This window comes from Benincasa hispida, chromosome 3, assembly GCF_027475165.1.
Source record: "Benincasa hispida cultivar pf3 chromosome 3, pf3_genome.v1.1, whole genome shotgun sequence".
In the NCBI taxonomy this organism is placed as follows: Eukaryota; Viridiplantae; Streptophyta; class Magnoliopsida; order Cucurbitales; family Cucurbitaceae; genus Benincasa; species Benincasa hispida.
The window spans coordinates 27875299-27894350 of NC_143480.1; the positions used below are offsets into that span (position 1 = coordinate 27875299).

The following is a 19052-nucleotide window of genomic DNA, read 5'->3' on the forward strand; positions in this document are numbered from 1 at the left end:
AATCCCAAAAATAGTAGGCTTGTTGAGTTGGCGATCTAGCCACTCTCACCTATACAAATCAAATGACCGCCCTCATGGGTAGGAGTTCACAACTCACTCAGGATTCAAGTCATGTTATCTATGGTCATCCTGGTGAAATGTAAGTCTCTATTATAAACGGCGTTTGAACACAGGACATTCTAGACCACCAGCTTAAATCACCAATTTGTTTAAAAGTTTAAGTCGATGGGCAAAGAAAAAATTAATATTATATCATCTAACAAATGATGATATTACCTCATTGAGGATTAGAGAGAATTATGGCTTATTGTGGTCATGAGACAATAGCATGCTTTTCTGATTATTTTTCAGAAAAACTATGATATTTATCTCTAAATACTGCCACTAAAAAGTATGTATAAAGTCAATTACTCCTAAACTTTATTAGCTTGCTTGCTTAAGCATAAAAAGTTTCAGTTCTTGGTTCTAATTTAGCTCGTCCCCAATTTTAGGATATGCTAGTGGTAGCAATGGACACTTCAACCACCACTATCAGATGGGCAATATCTGAGCTCATCAAGCATTCACATGTGATGAAGAAAATGCAAGATGAATTAGAAAAAGTGGTAGGTTTGGATAGGAAAGTGGAAAAATCCGACTTGGATCACTTAGAATATTTGGACATGGTCGTTAAGGAAATTCTCAGGCTACATCCACCAGCTCCATTATTAGTTCCACATGAGTCTCTTGAAGATTGCATTGTTGATGGCTTCTATATTCCTAAGAAATCACGTATAATAGTGAACAGATGGACAATTGGAAGAGACCCAAACTTTTGGATTGACCCAGAAAAGTTCTTTCCCAAAAGTTTTATTGGTAGTCAAGTGGATGTGAAAGGGAGAGATTTTCAATTGTATCTATCACACCCCGCCCCAGACTACCTTCTGAGCCTGAGAAAGGACGTGACTATAGCAGTTATCAACCTTTTTGTTGACACTACTGCCTAATAACTCTTGCAGAAATAACTCTGATACCAATGAACAAATTCAACAACCAACTGATTAAGTAGGCCTATTTTATTACAACAATGTAACGTTTATACAATTCCAAGACTTAACAACAAAGTTTACAACAACAACTGTAAAACCCTCCGGAAGTGTAACTGTGGCATGTGACAGACCTTGACCTTAGAAGTACCCTGGAACTCCTCACCTTTCGCTACCTGAGGGGGAAAAGAAAAATATTTGGAAAGCATAAGCTATAAAGCCCAGTGAGTGGTGCCTTTAGATAAACAAATAACTTTGACTACAAAAATATACTTTTGGGAAATCAATACATAGTCAACAAGAACATTACCACAAGTTCAATATTATTTTCCAGCCAAACCGCTAGACAATCCCCAGCTCGACCGCTGGTTAAAGTAATCAACCCCAGCTTGACCGCTGGTTATCACATAATAAAAACATCCTCAGCTTTACCATTGGTTATCCTTGGCATGATCCTACATTTTCCCCAGTACTTTCATACGTATACTAAGACAACAACAATTCCTGTGGAAACTTTCCCTGTACCCTATTATTCCGCCAATGTGCACATCGACTATTTTCTAGCTATGCTTAGGTAACTTGACTATATTCCCCGTCGGTCGTCACCGACTATCATTTCCCGCTGACCGAAGCCGACTATATTTTCCCGCCAAGTACCTTTTTAAGCATGCTAACTATATATCCCGGGTACAATTCTAGTTTCCAACACAAACATACAAGCAATATCTTAACAAGCATAGTAACAAGATAAACTTATATCCCCGATCATGCCAATTTAACATTATCCCCTATATATATTTACCTATATATAGAATTTACATCAACAATACAACAACACAATAACCACTCACCTTGGTTGATTGGGAACTTTCCTTTCCGAAGTTCCTTAGGTTTCCTTGGTTCCCTTTTGAACCCTAAATTCCAAATTCAATTATCAGCTTAGATTACTCATAGTTACAGAACTTATTTTAAGATATTTCCTTCTGCAAATATGTTCTAAAATGTCTCAGGAAGCTTATCCTAAAATCTGAGCTCATAACTTCTCGTGGTTCGGCCAGAATCATCAAAACATCAAGACTGGCCCATCTTACCCGACAGCTCGACCCTTCTGTCTTTTCCTCATTCTCCAGCCTGATTCTTTGGAGCTTCTTCTCCAGCAGCCCCACCATGAAAACTAGACTCTTTTAGCTTTCAGATGGCTTTGGAATTACATCAAACGCACGAGTATTCTGGGAGAACTTCTCGTTCCAAGTTGATGCTACTTCCTGTCTTTTTTGCCCAACATCATCTCCCTTCTTGGAACTTCTTGACCAACGCATGGTCTTGCTACCAGTGCATGCATTCTTCTATCAACGCATAATCTTCTCCCAATTAATCCTCACACACTCTTTTTTATGTCTTTTTAAGAGAATTTGAGTTCTCATCTAAGTCCTTGGCCTTATTTATAGGCGTCCAAGATTGCTCCACGACCGACACCTCCTACTTGGTCACATGTCCAAGTGTCTTTTCCTCACACCATCAACGCATTCTTACATCAGCGCAAGCCAAAGTGTCTTCTTCTCCTTTCACCAACGCATAGCCTTCAACTTTTACATGTCTTCTTATGCATCCACCTAATTTTCTTAAGGTTTAAGATTTCCTCCTAACTAGCCACATGTCTGGATGACATCCTCCATATGAGCTCATCCTTCATATGCGTCCACAAACCCTTGGATGTTCAACACATAGTCTATAATCAATGCATAGTGTAATCATCAACGCATAGTGGGTCATCAACGCATAGTATGAAATCAACGCATAGCAACCCTTGGTTCCCCTTGGTTTTCAATACAGCACCATTGCAACCCAACTTACTTAGTCATCGCAAGCCTTAACCATCGCAAAAGCCAACCACCATGCGTCCAACCTAGCCCATCACATGGCCTATGTCCAACGTATCCATCGTGCATGCCATTGTCAACTTCCAACGCATAGCATGGTCGCACGGCCTCGACGTATAGGACGGTTGCTTAGCATCAACGCATAGCTCACTCGTCATCTACGCATAGGTCGCTCGGCAGCATCGATGCATAGGTCGCTCAGCATCACTGCATGGCTCGCTTGGCATGGGCACTTAGCATCAACGCATGGGTGCTTGGCATGGGCGCTTGGCATCAACGCATGCCACCCTCCAGCGCCTACCTTGCCCCACGTCCTCACATCTCCTTGCGTTCGCATGCCCTTTGCACCGTCAACCCTTGTGCCATCCCAACCTTCCAACGCATCGCAATGCCTAGTCCAACACTTAGCCAATTTTCTCCTTGGCTTCCAACACATGACAACTCTTGGCAATGCCTCTTGCCAATATTTTGGCCAATCATGCATCCAACCTTACAAACGCATGGTTGCCTTTTCAACTTATGCATTAATGTCTCCCAACTTTTAATGCATGGGTCCTTTTCGACCTTACACTTAGCTAAATTTCATCAATTAAAATTAATTCAAAACTACTCAAGGAAAATCTATCCAACACTTAGAAATTTCCTTCACTTCAACATAGGATTTAACTTTCACTTAGTTAATTTCCTTAACCACCTGCTTACGTAGGGAAAATGGAAATCCGGGTTTCACAGATTCCCTTTAAATCTGGTCGAAGAGGTTGTCTTGGAATGTAAATGGGTTTAACAGTAATTCGTCTAGTGATAACACAACTTGTGCATTGCTTTGATTGGGAGCTTCCAAATGGTATGTTGAGCTGGATATGACAGAAGAATTTGGATTAACTTGTCAAAGAGTTCAAGATCTAATGGGCCTTCACAACTAAACAAGTTGGACGGTTTGCACATAACTTGTTCAAATAAATAAAGTGTTTAAGATGCTATTAGCTTGGGCGTGCTTAGTCAAAAATATGTATGGTTCGAAAGATTCAGAATTCCTAGCATAATAAGGGAAGTTAATTAGTTAATTAGTTTGGAAGATTTAGAATTCCTAGCATAATAAGAGAAGTTAATTAGTTAATTTATCCTTATATGGTAGGTACCGCTTTTGTTGGATCTCAATCAACGAGGCAAATGAAAAATCCTTACGATTATTTCTGTTCATCATCACCACAACTAACTCAGAGTTTAATGTTGTTAGCTTCAATAGTGTAGACTATAAAGTTTGGTCGGTAAGTTGTAAGCATCCAAAGTTTCTCCTTGTCTGGACAAGCATCACCTTTCAATTTAGTAGCTATACAGAGATAGTAAAATTTTATATTTGGTGAACACAATGAAGAAACAATCAATTTCACTCACCGTCTCAAGCGATGATTTTTATTTTCATCTTCACATAGCGATATCTTTCTATTTTTTTCATCACTTGGTCACACGGTGCTTCTTTGGCGTCATTAATCCATGCTAACACCTTTCCAGAAACTTGCAGCAATGTTTATCATCAAGTGGGTGATAATTAATTTCTAGCTCATTTTTGAAGTGATGGTCATTTTGGTCGCTAATGATATTATCTGCCATAGTGCCTTGTGCTCGGTCAGATTCAGAGATCGAGAACATATTTCTATGGCATTTGACGGGCTCATATGAGTCAGAATTTATCAACGAAAGGCCACAAGGGGCTTGAACCAAGAAATTGGGGATGCGAGACAGGTAAAACGTTTCCGAAGCAGAAGGCTTTCCTGCAATATATTTGAGAAAATACTAAAGAATACATGGATGGGGAAAAAATGGACGTGAAAACAACACCACCTCCAAAAACTTGAGATTCTATTCTAACCATATGCAAAGAAGAATCTTAATATTAACAATGCAATTGAAGTTTATGAAACATTCTGTAATTGTAATTTATCCTATTTTTATAAGTTGACAGGATCTTGTGGTATATAAAAATGCTGGAAAGTAAAAACAAATTTGTTAAAGATCACACTTAAAAGAAATAGTTCCCTTGTCATGGTTGAAGATTATTGGGAAACGCAGCTTCATTCCATATCAAGCTTAACAATGCTCTGGGCATGTGACCAGTTCTTTTTGTTTCATCTGCATTGCTAAATTCCCCAACACTGCATAAATATGCAAACTGTCATGATGGCTTCTGTCCTCAACAAAAAACACGTGAGACTTTCCATTCACTTGAACAACGCTTTTCCCAGGAGATTTCCGCATTTTGTTTGATCTCATCGTTTTTCTCATAGCTGCAACTTCATCCCATCTTCCAACTGATGCATATATATTAGCCATCTCGACAAACGAAACTGCAACCAACGGCTGTAATTCAAAGAGATGATGAGACACATACTCGCCGATTTGCATGTTGTTGTGAATCTTACAAGCACTAAGCAAAGCACCCCATATGCCCTCATCGGGTTTCATAGGCATATCATGAATAACCTCCAACGCTTCAATTAGCTTCCCTCTCCGTCCAAGAAGATCGATCATGCAAGAATAATGATCCAAACCAGGATTTATACCATATCTTTCAGTCATCATCATAAAATATTCCTTTCCTTTCTCGAGGAAGCCTCCATGAGAGCAAGCTTGAAGAACAGCTAGAAACGTGATATTGTTTGGCTCTATTCCCGACTCTGACATCAGATAAAAGAGATCTAAAGCTTCTCTAAATTCCCCATTCAGAGCACAAGCTGCAATCATGGCTGTCCAAGAGACAACAGTTCTATTAGGCAAACTGTAGAATACCTTTCGAGCATCGTTCAAACTCCCACATTTTGCATACATGTCTATCAATGCATTACAAACTACTACATCTTTTTTCAATCCATATACAGATGCATAGTTGTCAATCCAATGTCCAAGCTCAAGTGCCCCTGTTTTACCGCAACCTGATATCAGAGAAAGAACTGTAACTATGTCAGGCTTTTCTCCAGTTTCTTCCATAGCATTAAATAATACCATGGCATCATCAATTCGCCCCACCTCACTATACCCACTAATCATGGCCGTCCATGAAACACAAGTTCTAATAGACATACCATCAAACAAAATTGTAGCAGAGCTAATATCTCCACACCTTGAATACATTGATATAAGGGCATTAATTAAAGAAATATCTGAATCGCATCCTAATTGGAAACCATGAGCATGAATAAGGGAACCATAAATTAGTGCTTCAGGTTGCTGGCAACAAGAAAGCAAGCTAATAATCGTACTTGCATCAGGCGTAAACCCATCACTGAGCAATCCCTTGTAAGTATTTACAGCATCTACATATTTCCCAAAGTTTGCATAGCATGCAATCAATGAATTCCACGAGACAGAAGATCTTACATTCTTTTGAATCCCATAGAACACCATCTTTGCGAGCTGCAGTTCGCCGCATTTGGAATAGCCAGCAATCCAAGTGTTAGAGACTGACGTGTCAGCATCTAATCCTGTTTCAATCGCAATGGCATGAACAGCTTTCAAAAATCTTAAACTTTTGGCAGATAAAACTGCTCGAGTTAATCCAATGACAGTAGCCGCATCTGGCCGAATCCCCACTAATCTCATACCCATAAACAGACTAAAAACTCTATCAAGGGAGCCAATATGAGAAAAACCAATAATCATAGCGTTCCATGATGCAATATCCCTAACAGGCATTTTATCAAACAAATTATATGCGTCCTCAACTTTACCACACTTGACATACATATCAACCATGGCCGTCTGAACAAAGATATCAGAGTGAAATGGGGATTTGACGACATGGGTATGGATGATTTGGGAGTTAGTGAGATGGGAAAGCTTGGCGGAAGCTTTTGCTAAGAAGGGAAACGTAAAATTGTTTGGTTGTAGACCATTTAGCTTCATTTGACGGAAAAGAACAAGGGCTTTGTACGCATTGCCTTGATTTACAGCGTCTCTTATGCTGGAGTTCCACCAAATGACAGTTGATAGCTTTGAAAAACGGTTTAGACGTGGAGGCAACGAAGACATCTCCACTTCTCATGGTGTTTGGTGGGCGTCGAACGGCGCGACGGCTGTGGAGGTGTAAAGTAGAATTGAAATATGACGTATTCATAGGTTGCATTCTGTTTTTTATTTTTACTTTTTAAAAATTAAGTCTATTAACATTGTTTCCAAATTCTCTGTTCTTTATCAATGATTTCAAAAATTAAGTTAAATTTTTTAATTTTTAAAAATTTGTTTTTTATTTTAAAATTTGGTTAAAAATTCAATTAGAAAGATTTTTTAAAAAATTATAAAAAACTGTGAGAAAATAAGCTTCATTTCAAACAATAAAAACCAAATGGGCCTTATTGTTTTGACTTACTGTTCCATTTTATAGTCTTCGAAAATTAAACTGAGAACATATAAATAGACTCATGAGTTTTTTTTTTTTTGTTACACTTTTTTTTTTTTTTTGGAAAAAGTAAATTAAAACATTATTTACAAAGCCAATACGGTCATATCCTCAAACAAATCATCAAACCAGACAGGAAAATTATCCTACCAAAAACAAGAATGAAATTCTTTTTGTTACTTTTTTTATTCTTTAAATTTAGAATTTGATTTCATTTTATTCCTAAAGTTTAAAATGTTATAACTTTAATTTTGAAGATTTAATTGTTTCAATTTAGTCTTTAGATTTCAATATGAATTATTTTTAAATATAGAAAAATAAATCAAAATATATACAAATATAACAAATTTTTATTGTCTATCACAAGATAGACAGTGATCTATCACAAATAAATAATGATATTTTGTTATTATTTATTAATATTTTCAATAGTTATCATTTAAAATAATTTTACTTTCAGTATTTATATTTTAATTATAATTTTTCACTGAACACTCATTCTTAATTGTAGACATTAATATCTATTAATTAATTTATAATAATTATAAAGTGAAATTTTAATGGTGAAAAGACTAATTATAATTCTATTAATTTAAATTATTATTTCAGTCTCTTAATATCAATAAACTGAACAAATAAAAATGGTGGATCCATTGCCAAGATCCTTTTATAGCTCCCTCAGGAAAAGGATATGTTTGTTTGATAAGATTAAATAAAAAGTTAAAAACAAGAAGTCAGACATTGAAAGTGAGCAACATTTTTTTTTTTCAATTAACATCAAACTGAAACTCTTGTAGGGGGGGAAAAATCAATGGATGGGGTTGTCCATTTACAAGAAAATTTCACGGAGAAAAAAAATGGTGACAATTAGCCCAAAATCAGTAGGCTGAAACCAATACGAAGCAAAAAATAAGGAAGCAAAAACAATTGGGTCGAGGAACGCAGAAAAAAACTAATTCCAAGACGCATGTACACAAGGGGAAGGGAGGATGGGGATGGAAATCAAACAGATATAGCACATAAATCATCGAAGACTTGTCTGATGTTAGGCCTCTCATTTACAGGACGAATGCACTTGAGCGATACAGCTAACAGTTCGTCCATAGCTTTCGAAGGCTCTTCTCCCACGATGATATCTCGGTCTATACAGTCCATTCTTCGTCCTTCTTGATCGCATAGACGCACCCAATCTGTGAGATCAACAGCCCCAGACTGGCCCGATATTATGTCGCCTGCACTTTTTTTGGTTAAAAGCTCCATTAAAATCACCCCAAATGAATAAATGTCAGCCTTGAATGTTGGACCAGATTTCGCTGCACAAGCCAGTTCTGGAGCACAATAGCCAAGTGCTCCTAGATTCAATATCTGCTCTGCAATGCCTGCTGGTGTCATCAAGCGGTGAAGTCCGTAGTCAGTGAGCCGGGCATCGGAATCATGGCCTGCCAAGATAATATTCGTTGGCTTTAAGTTTCCATGGGGGAGGCCCCTATCGTGAAGGTATAACAGACAGCGAGCAACTTCTACTGCAATTTTTAGTCTCTGACTGAACGATAACCGAGAATACCTTCGAGGTGTAGTTTCTGCCACAAAAAGAAATAATACAATGAATCACTAGAACACAGAATGACGAGAGAAACAGATTGCACGTGAAAGTACTTCTGCAAGAAGTATACACTATACAAGCATGTGAAGGATGCTGGTATTCTAGTGTTTATGCAAAACCAATTTTTAGAATACTTAGGATTCTGGCCTGGTGAGTTCTCCTTAAAGCAAATGATTGCGAACTTGGCAGGAATTAATGATGCCAACAGACTGGACATTCTTAATTGACATTCCAAAGAGATATTTGGATGTGGTAGTTATAACAAGATAATAAGTATAACAAGAACATAGAGACTTCATCACTGCAAAACAGGCCATCTTCAATAGTTTGCCACCACTCATTCAAAGATAAAGCTAAAAGTCCTACATATGCCATTCAAGCTTTTTCCTACGAGGCTTGGGAGAACAGAAATGGAAATGCTTTTAAAAATAAGTCTAGAAGTGTTAGTAGTTGTTGGATTTCACACGGTTTCCTACTTCTACTTGGTGGTTTCCTTTCAACCAACGGTTTTTCCTTTTTTACTCGTCTTCCTCTTTTTTTCTTTTTTTCTTTTTTTCTTTTATAAGAAACACACATGTATATTCCATCAAAAAACAATGGAACAACCTAAGGGCAAGGGGTTGAGAAGACCCCTCCCTAGGAAAGCTAATACAGAAGAGCCTTCCAATTGTAAGAGATCATCAAAAGATTACAAGTACAAAATAAATTGGTATAATTAGTGCACCATTAAGAGGCTGTATGTTGAACTAAGGCCCAAAAAGAATCAAAAGAAGTATACTTACCTTTAAAAATACGATTATTTCTTTCATTCCATAAACACCACAAAAGTTTACTGCCTTCGCATAAACAAGATATTAAATTACGACTATATCTTCACTTACTCATCTTCCTCTTTCGCATAAAAAATGTTACATATTAAAATACTAGTTCGAAAGTTTACTGCCAACTAAAGTCTATAAATTTATAAGCATATCAATTTACTCGATGTCAATTATTGAAGTAAATTATAATGAATTTGATGTGGAATGAAACTAACAGGTGCTATTTTAACTTTCCATGTATAAAATACTAAGATTAACAACAAATAACAGAATCTAGAATAAATAAATAAATAAATTTAAAAAAATAAAAAATAAAAATTTTAAAAAGATGAACAAAACCATGTCAAATACACAAAAAAATTTAAAAGTTTAAAATTTAAATGCAATGGCATCTTATTGGCATGAACTACGTGATGTACTTTTTGAGGATGAGACAAGCAGCTACATGAGGGCTGAAACTACGGCACTGATCATCAGACCTAATTGACAATCAAGTGTTCCCATGAATAAAATGGACAAATAAATTGTTGGATAAATTATAAATTTGATCCCTATTGTTTAAAGAAAGTTGGAATTTAGTACCTATAGTTTATGATTAGAATTTAGTCCGATTTTTTGATAAAACATTCATAGGGACTATTTATGAGGATTATATCAAACCATATGGGCTATTTATGAGTTTTTATCAAACTACATAGACTAAATTCTAAATTTCTCCAAACCATTGGGACCAAATTTATAACTTAACCTAAATTTTTCCACAAATCCAAAAAAAAAGTTGCTAGAAGATCCTAAAACCACAACAAGAGCATAAGACTTGCATCTTTTCGAACTTCCCTGAATTTTTTAGAAATGTCGTGTATCAAAAGTTTTGGTAGGTTCAGAGATAGTAGAAAGTTCTGAGATCCACTTTCCTGCTTCTCTCAAACTTACATTACGTTTAAATTTTTCATTTCTTTTTCATCATTTTGTATAAACAATACACAGGATTTACATGTTTGGAAGCCGCTTAATGTACAGCTTTATGAGCAGGCTTCTTTTTATGGATGTTTTAAAGGCTACAGATTCTATAGCAGACTTGCCTGTAACTCTATACTTAATGCAAGTACTGGTTTCTATAGTATGGACAGACAACGAGATTTGGGAGTTTTTAGATTCCAACGTCGGTGGGAAGGCTGCTATGAACAGAATTAGGTAAAGAAAAAGGCATACCACTTGTTGCACTTCACAACTTATCTTGCTATTTCTATAATGATAATCCAGACATACATCTTGGACTTCAAAGCCTATCAAATCATCAATATGTTTTCTTTTTAATATAAAACGCCCAACTTTCATTGTGAATAAATGAAAGAATACAAAATGATAGTAAAGGCATAAAAAACAAGTTCATCCTAAAGAAAGAGACTCCACTCAAGCAAAATAAACCCAGGAAATATGCTAGTCAAGTTATGCCAGACAAATAAAGGCTGATCGTGTATTGTAAAACCATGAATTGAAATAGAATATGCAAAATTAAAATCAACAGTGCAAAAACCTTTGGATGAAACAAAAGTTTGGATAAGAATAATTATGTCAAAGAAATTAGTGCCACAAAAGCAGAACTATACCATCCTTCATGGAAATCTTACCTATTGATAATAATAGAGGCTCTCAAAAGTGTTTCGGAAAAGGTCCCATTCCAGGCTTCGATGAATACTTTTTTTTTTTTAATGAGAAAACAAGAGGTTCACCTTCAGTTTATCAAGAAAAAACTATTTGCCAAAGATTTCTATTTCATTTGCCAACCCTTTATTTCTATGCACAATGCAAGAGCATGTCGTCGGGTTATGCTGTGAAAAAAGGGTAATTTCATCATTTTTCTCTATGATGTTTTCCAATGTGTCAACTGCACAAAACGGGTGGAAGCAACAAAACTTACTAAAAAAGCAATATAATAGATGTCCATTTAGACCCACAAAATTCAGCAGCTTAATTTGAAAGAGACTATTCTTGGCATGTTCATTCAAAAACTAACAAACCAATGTAATCACAAATTTCTTGTCAAAGAGATTACTCCAATGGTTAAAAATCCAGAAAATAGTAGGGTATGTGCAGGTCCATGCTGTTAGCGACAGTAGAATATAAGCAAAGAAATATCTGAACAAGAAAAGGAAGTTTCCAACACTCTTACCGTAAAGATGTAGAGCTAAGCTATCTCCAAAAATATAGTCAGCTAAAAGAAGTCGCTCTTGTTCTCTTGGACCCCAATAATATGCTCGTAACGGAACAATGCTCTTATGCCTCATTGATCCAATTCTTTTAACTTCTTTGGCAAATTCCTTCTTATGTTTGACCAGTCCCACACGTAACCACTTAACAGCCAGCATATGTCCACTATCCAGAGTAGCTTTATATAGTGTTCCATGGCTGCTTCTACCAAGAACTTCAGCTGGAGCTCTGGATAATTCCTCAGCAGTGAATAGCAGTGAATTGTCCAGAAAAAACAATTCTCCAGCTAACCGATCTGGTGAATACACATCTAGTGTCACAGGTTGTTCACGCCCTTCAACAAACTGGTGTGAGGAAGATAATGGAGAACCTGGGGAGGAATTTTTCCCAGAAGTAACAGGATCGTCTAGCAAATTAGGAATAATCATCGATGAACTTGCTGCAGCACCTCCAGGTAAAACATGTTCAGAAATCTCAGAAGAGAATTCTGCCTGCCCAGATAATGTCCTTGAAGTGGAGGTTAGTAAATGGTCATTTGAAAAACTTGAAGAGGTTGGTGGAGGCTGATTGTTTGGTTGGAATTTGAAAATGGAAGGCCTGAAACGTTCTACCTTAATGTTCCTTTCAGTACCTTGGCCACTAAATATACTTCTTCCATGGAACTCTTTAAGTTGTGCTCTATGATAAGCCAGTAAAAGAAAAACAATCATCACAACTGCTCCAACTGAGGCAAGAATAATAGCTATTTGGATATTAGCTTTTGAAGTACGACGTCTTCCCTGCTCAGGGAAATTATTTGGAATTGAGTTATCTGAAGCTATATCTTTTGGTAATCTAAGCTTATCATTTCCGGGACGAAATGATGAGACGGGGAAGTTCCTTAAATTCTCTGGAACCTCGCCTGAGAGATCATTGTAGGACACATTAAAAACATGTAGGTTGGGAAGCATATCAGGAATTTCACCAGTAAATTTGTTGTTCGATAAATCTAGGTACTCCAAGTTACTCAATCTGTTCAATTGATCTGGAAGTGGTCCTGATAATTCATTCTTTGCAAGATTTAGCAATTTGAGCCTCGCCAATTTATCTATTTCAGATGGCAACCCACCAGTCAAGGAGTTATTGGATAGATCGAGATATTCCAATGGCAGATCTGATGGTTTAACTAACAACTCACTAACGCTTGAGCCTTGAAGGGGAATGGGACCAGTTAACCGGTTTCCAGACAGATTGAGGCTGATCATGGTAACAGATGTAAAGAAACTAGCAGGGATAGTACCGCTAAAACCATTCAAACTGAAGTCAACTGCAGACATGCTAGGATAGTTTCCCAATGTAAATGGCAAGGGGCCTTCTAAGAAATTATTTCTGACATTAAGCACCTTTAATCCCTGAAAGAAGGAAGTTATGTTTGGAAAGCTTCCTGAGAATTTATTTGAACTTAAGTCAAGAACTTCAAAATTGGCTTCCCAAGATTGCAAAACTGATATGTCTCCAGATAAAGCATTTGATGAGAGGTCCAAAAATTTCAAAGTAGAAGAGTCAATGCGAAGAATTGAACCTGTAAGGCAAATAATGAATTATGTTCGGTAAAGTATAACGTAAACAGAGTCGTGGTTCATAATAAATCACAAGTAGTAGATAAATGATCTTAAAGTTCATAATAAAAATGGTGATAAGTCTTCATATAGTACAGAAAAATAAAGTAAAATGGGCCTTTCCTGAAACCAGTCGATCTGAATAGATTAGAATCTATCAATACAACGTCTTCATAAATGAGATTTAGTGATTTCAAATATAGACTGGCAAATAATGGTCTTACAAATTTAATCAACCAAAAGAAATTATTAACTTTTCAACCATTAATTGCATTTCCAAACCTCATAAAAGAAGAAGAAGAAGAAGAAGAAAGAAAGAAAGAAAAACCATTATGTGCATGCCTTGGGCAAATCCCGGGAGATCTAAGTTCGGAGAACATAAATTTGAAACTTAAATGCACTTTCTCTCATAAATAGTGAGATAATAAGTCGAGTGCTTCTTTACCTGTAAAAGCATTACCACTAAGATCCAATTCCTCCAATTGCAAAGACCTGTTTAACAGTTCCCCAGGCACCAAGCCAGATAAAAGATTGTTACCAAGCCTCAAAATACGCAAATTAGGCAAGGACCCAAATGAAGGCAATTCCCCTATAATCTGGTTATGACCCATATCCAAAACTACCAAGTTTCGAAATAACATGAGAGAGTCAACGTCAAAGAATCCACCATTCAATCTATTGTAACTTAAGTTGAAACTTTTCAATGTATTAGCCAGACTAGAAACGTTATCAGAGCCAATAGAAACTCCGCCGTAGAACTCATTGTGGCTTAAATCTACATATTCCACATTCCGCAGCTGGGAAACCAACAGACCAATGTTCCCATAAAGTCGATTAGAGTGCAAATCCAACACCTTGAGCTGATTAAGATTCAATCTACCAACTGGAAACCCACCATTGAAGTCATTTACTGAGAAATTAAGATAGTTCAGATTGTAAAGATCATTGATCCGCTCCGGGATCGGCCCATAAAATCTATTCGACGACAGATCCAAATGCTGCAGACTAGACAATGTCCCAAGAGTCGGAACAAGCCGTCCAGTAAAATCATTTCCAGAAAGACTCAAATTCTTAAGGCTCTTAAGCCCAATCAGAGTCTGAAACTTCAACTCCCCGCCCAAGCCTAGCCGGTCCAGCACAATTGCAGACACATTGCCATTCTCATCACAATAGACGCCAGTCCAGGACGAAGGGCAACCATCAGAATTCGAAACCAAGGCCAAATCCCACTTCCTTTTGACCGAGTTGTGCGGATCGGTCTGAATCCCCTTCTTGAATTCAAGCAGACAGTTTAGTTCAGAATCAGAGGCTGAAGAAACCAATACGATAAGCAGATAAATGAAGCTAACAGAGAGAGCTGGGTGATATAAATAAGCAACGAGATTCATTGGTGACAATGTGGGGGAGAAAATAAAACCAAAACCCTAATAATTCATCGACGGAGTGTGCCCACGCTAGAAGAGAGGAGTACTCGAAACCCTAGAACCAGACTGAATGTCAAGAAAAGCAAATAAGAGAGAGAGAGAGAGAGAGAGAGTATATGTACATCAGAAACCAGACAAAGAACAGGAGAAAGAGAAAGCGTTAAAAATGGCGGTTTTGGTCAGGTTGAGAGTGTGAAAGCCAAGTAAACCACAGTCAAATAAAAAGACAATGCTCCAAAACTACTCTCCGGCTCCGAAGCCATCTCCATTCCTCTCTCTCTCTCTCCTCTCTCCCATACTCTCCTTCCTCGCCCCACATCCTCTCTCTCTCTTCCACAATAACGACGAATTGACGCCGTCAGCTTCAAGAAAGAGTAAAGCTAAGACGATTTTAGGTCAAGAAATGTACAGAGAAATACAGAGACGGCTTCTTCTTCTTCTTCTTCTTCTTCTTCTTCTTCTTCTTGTTTGTTGTTAGGGGTGATGAATTGAGAAGATGAAGGCCGGTGAAGAAGAAGGAATCAGCTGGCGTTGAGCTGCTCTATGAGTATTCTCTTTTCTTTGTCCATCTATCCTTCCTTCAGTTACGCAAATAATAATGGAGGTTTTGATCGTAATGGGGGTGGATAACAGCTAAGCAATTTTTTCAACGTTATATATTTTATATTCTTAATTCTCTTTTTCTTCTTATCTAAAATAGTATTTTTCTTTTTTCTTTTTTTATTTGTTTTCTTCTCTTTTTTTTCCTGTTTGGGAAAATACTTTTCTGCCTTTTAAATTTTGGGTTTTTATTCCTTTCCTACTTTTGTTTTATTTTTCAAAATTTGATGTTTTTACCCTTGAATTTTATTTTCATTTGGTCTGTAAATTTTGATATATATAGTTTTAGGTTTCACCTTTCATTAAATATATTTTTTTATTTCTTTTGTTAATCTCAATTAATTAAAATTAGATTATACACAGCTTTGTCCAATGCTCCCTTATTTTTAATATGGTAAAACTAGATTAAAATTTTCGATTTTAAAAAATATATATCATATGACACATTTTTATTGGTTATGGTTTGGATTGCACCCTACACCCAAATTTTTTTCATTAATTAATTTAAAAATAGTTCGATTAATTAATTTTCACTAATTTTTCATTACTTAGAAATTTTAACAAAAATTCAATAGTAAAAGTGTAAAATATTGAAACTTAAAGACCAAGTGAGTACAAAATTCAAAATTCAATGGTATCTTTCAAAAATCTAACTCAAAATTCAAGGATAAAAATGTAATATTTGATATTTATAGACCAAAGGTAACTTAGATTCAAAATTTAGGGACCAAAATAGTTTTTTTTTTTTTTTTTTTTTTTTTTTTTTTTTTTTTTTTTTTTTTTTAGTTTCTTCCCATTAACAACCAACAAACTCCTTTGGCTTCTGTATTCTTGTTTCTACTTTTTAATGTGAAGTTGGAAATTTACCAAAATAAGTGTGTTGTAAATTTATGTTGAATCTTTTCTTATGCTACCAAGATGTCTTTTTGAGGCTACAACTACAACTTCAGACAAAAATTATGCTCAATAATTGAGTTATGCAATGCTGCCAAAGATGTATTGATAGTTAGTATCTGTCTATTTTCTTTAATTATTACAAATACAGATGTAAAAATTTCAATGTTATATTTATGAATAAGTTCTTTTTTCATGTCAATTGAAATATAGCTCAACTGATTTAGATTTATATTATCGACCAAGAAATCTAATGTTTAAATCATCCAACTTTATTGATGAGAAGTTTTATTCCATTGTCGCTTTGGCATCCTCTCTGAGTGTGTTTAGGTCATGGAGTTGGGAAGTCAGGATTGGGAAGTAAGAGTATTGAACTTCACTCTTTATTTGGCTCAAGGAGTAGATGGGTCTCATTACTAAAAAACATCGATTTTATATCTTATCAACTCCTTACACTGCGTAGGACTTCACAACTCCCCGGACTTCATAACTCTTTACTCTTCACTATTTCACCTCTCACTCCAAACACCCCCTAAATGATTCTTTTGTTTCGAAAAAGATTTTCTCAAGTTGTATTCTCTCCTTCATTCATGAGGAGAGGTCATTTTAGTTGGTGTGTGGTTGCCTCATATCCAGTTTTAAGAAAATCCTCTAACTTCATATTTTAGGGAAAAAAATGAAAATCTTTGCTACCTATGAAAGAAATTTGGATGTTGTTAGTCAAAACGAACATAGTTCAATTGGCATCCGAGTGTGCTAGTAACCACGAGATCTGTGGTTTGAATCATTCCCTCAATTCTTGTACTAAAATAAAGTTTATGGAGTGTTTGGCTCACCAACATAAGATGAGTTGAGTTGGTATAATATATCAATTCAATGTTTAGCTCACCAACTTTAAATATTGGTGAATTTGAGTTGGTATATTTTACCAACTCACCCCCACTCACCCCAGTTCACCTAACTCTCCCTTTTTCCAATGTTCTCAATGGCTCCACCCATCGGTCACTATCGGTGACTATCGCTATCACATCCCGGGAACTAACTCTGGGCTCCGATAACCACCTACAATGACAACTTCGACAAATAACTACAGACTCCGACAACCACCTCCAATGAAAAATTTGGCGAACAACTTTGCGCTCTGACATCCACCTCTGATGACAACTCCAGGAGCCAACTCCAACAACCAATTTGAGGCTCCGAAAACCATCTTCGACTACAAACATCAACGAAAATCACCTTCGATGAGCACCTTCGAGCGAGCAACTCCAACGGCCAACTCTTCGATAACCACCTTCGACGAAAAACTCAGGCAACCAACTCTAATACGACCTTTATGCGAACAATTTCAGGCTCAACAACCATCTCGACTACAAACTCAGGTGAAAATCATCTTTGATGATCAACTTCAATGACCACCTTTGTGCGATTAACTTCGAGTTCTGAAAACCACCTCCGACGATAAACTTCAACGACCAACTCCAATACCACCTTCATGTAACCAATTTCAAACTCCAACAACCACCCCCGACTACAAACTCCAACAAAAATCATCTTTGATAATCAACTTTGACAACCACTTCCGACTATTATAAGACTTATGACTATTAAAATATATTGTAGGGTCGTTGATTATATAAATAATAGTATTTTGTCTACATTAAGTGCAATATTTATATATAAAAAATTGTCAAATATATTTTTATGTAATTGAATTCACATATCAAAAGAGTGTTAAGAATATCTAGACGAAAATGATGTATGTAGTTGAAAAATATGTAACATATAATTAAAAAAAAAACCATAAAATGAGGATTTTTTCCTAGAACATTTTCTAGAAGAATTAGTGAAAAATGGAGATTTGTTCTCTGATGATCCTCCAAATTTGGAGAAATTGAAAGTGAAATTATTGAAAAGTTGTGTTCATTCCATTGATTGCTAAGATAATGAGAGAGATTCAACTAAAAAAAAATGATGACAGAGTAAAAATACATAGCAACAACATGAAAAAGAAGAAAAAGAAGAAGATGATAATGAAATTCATGGAGAAAAACTAGGAACAATTTTTTTTTTTTTATTTCTCTTTGGTTTTTTATTTTATTTAACCATATTTCTTCAAGAAATAATCCAAATAAGAAAGAAAGAAAAGCTTTAAAAATTAAAAGAAAAAATTGCAATCTATATTTTATTCAAACAAAGATGAATAGAATTATTGAATAAAAAATTTTCAAACAAAAATAGTAATCATAAAAGCATATTATTTAAAGTTCAAAAACTGCACCATATACCCTAGAGGTGTTCATGGGTTGGGTTGAAAGATTTTTTAGACCCAACCCAATTGTTTGGGTTGTAAATTTTTTCATTCCAAATAACTCTTATTAAAAAATGAACCCAATCATGAAATATTTGGGTTGGGTTGGTTCGGGTTAATCGAGCCATTTATTTAAAATTTTGTTATAAAAAGTAGCAAAACGTAAATATATAAAAATCTAATTATTTTCACATATTGAATTAAGATTAACAACTCAATTTTAATTTATATAGTAAATTTTTTTCTAAAGTGCAAAGAAACTACTTTTAAGAGTTGTTGAAGAATAAACTAT

General features: G+C 35.8%; 2 protein-coding genes and 1 pseudogene across 2 annotated transcripts; 1 reads left to right on the top strand and 2 right to left on the bottom strand.

Moving 5' to 3' along the window:
- Nucleotides 1-509: 509 nt before the first annotated feature.
- LOC120073510 (cytochrome P450 71AU50 pseudogene) lies at nt 510-986 on the top strand (annotated as a pseudogene).
- Nucleotides 987-4748: 3762 nt separating this feature from the next.
- LOC120072891 (Tetratricopeptide repeat (TPR)-like superfamily protein) lies at nt 4749-7004 on the bottom strand. Its single transcript, XM_039025422.2, has one exon. The coding sequence runs from the start codon at nt 6929-6931 to the stop codon at nt 4994-4996; it is 1938 nt and encodes a 645-aa protein (XP_038881350.1). The 5' UTR covers nt 6932-7004; the 3' UTR covers nt 4749-4993.
- Nucleotides 7005-8039: 1035 nt separating this feature from the next.
- On the bottom strand, nt 8040-15590 carry LOC120072955 (Leucine-rich receptor-like protein kinase family protein). The gene is made up of 3 exons (XM_039025497.2): nt 13977-15590; nt 11896-13494; nt 8040-8878 (listed from the first exon to the last, which is right to left on the bottom strand). Exons 1-3 carry the CDS (start codon nt 14917-14919, stop codon nt 8301-8303), a joined length of 3120 nt encoding a protein of 1039 aa, XP_038881425.1. The 5' UTR covers nt 14920-15590; the 3' UTR covers nt 8040-8300.
- Between the last annotated feature and the right edge of the window lie 3462 nt (nt 15591-19052).

Excerpts from the sequence above, each read along its gene's own strand:
- LOC120072891 (XM_039025422.2), bottom strand. The coding sequence starts at position 6,931 with ATGTCTTCGTTGCCTCCACGTCTAAACCGTTTTTCAAAGCTATCAACT.
- LOC120072955 (XM_039025497.2), bottom strand. The coding sequence starts at position 14,919 with ATGAATCTCGTTGCTTATTTATATCACCCAGCTCTCTCTGTTAGCTTC. Across the intron at positions 13,495-13,976 it reads TAGTGGTAATGCTTTTACAG|GTTCAATTCTTCGCATTGAC; the intron begins GTAAAGAAGCAC and ends TTTGCCTTACAG. Across the intron at positions 8,879-11,895 it reads CTTAGCTCTACATCTTTACG|AAACTACACCTCGAAGGTAT; the intron begins GTAAGAGTGTTG and ends TTTTTGTGGCAG.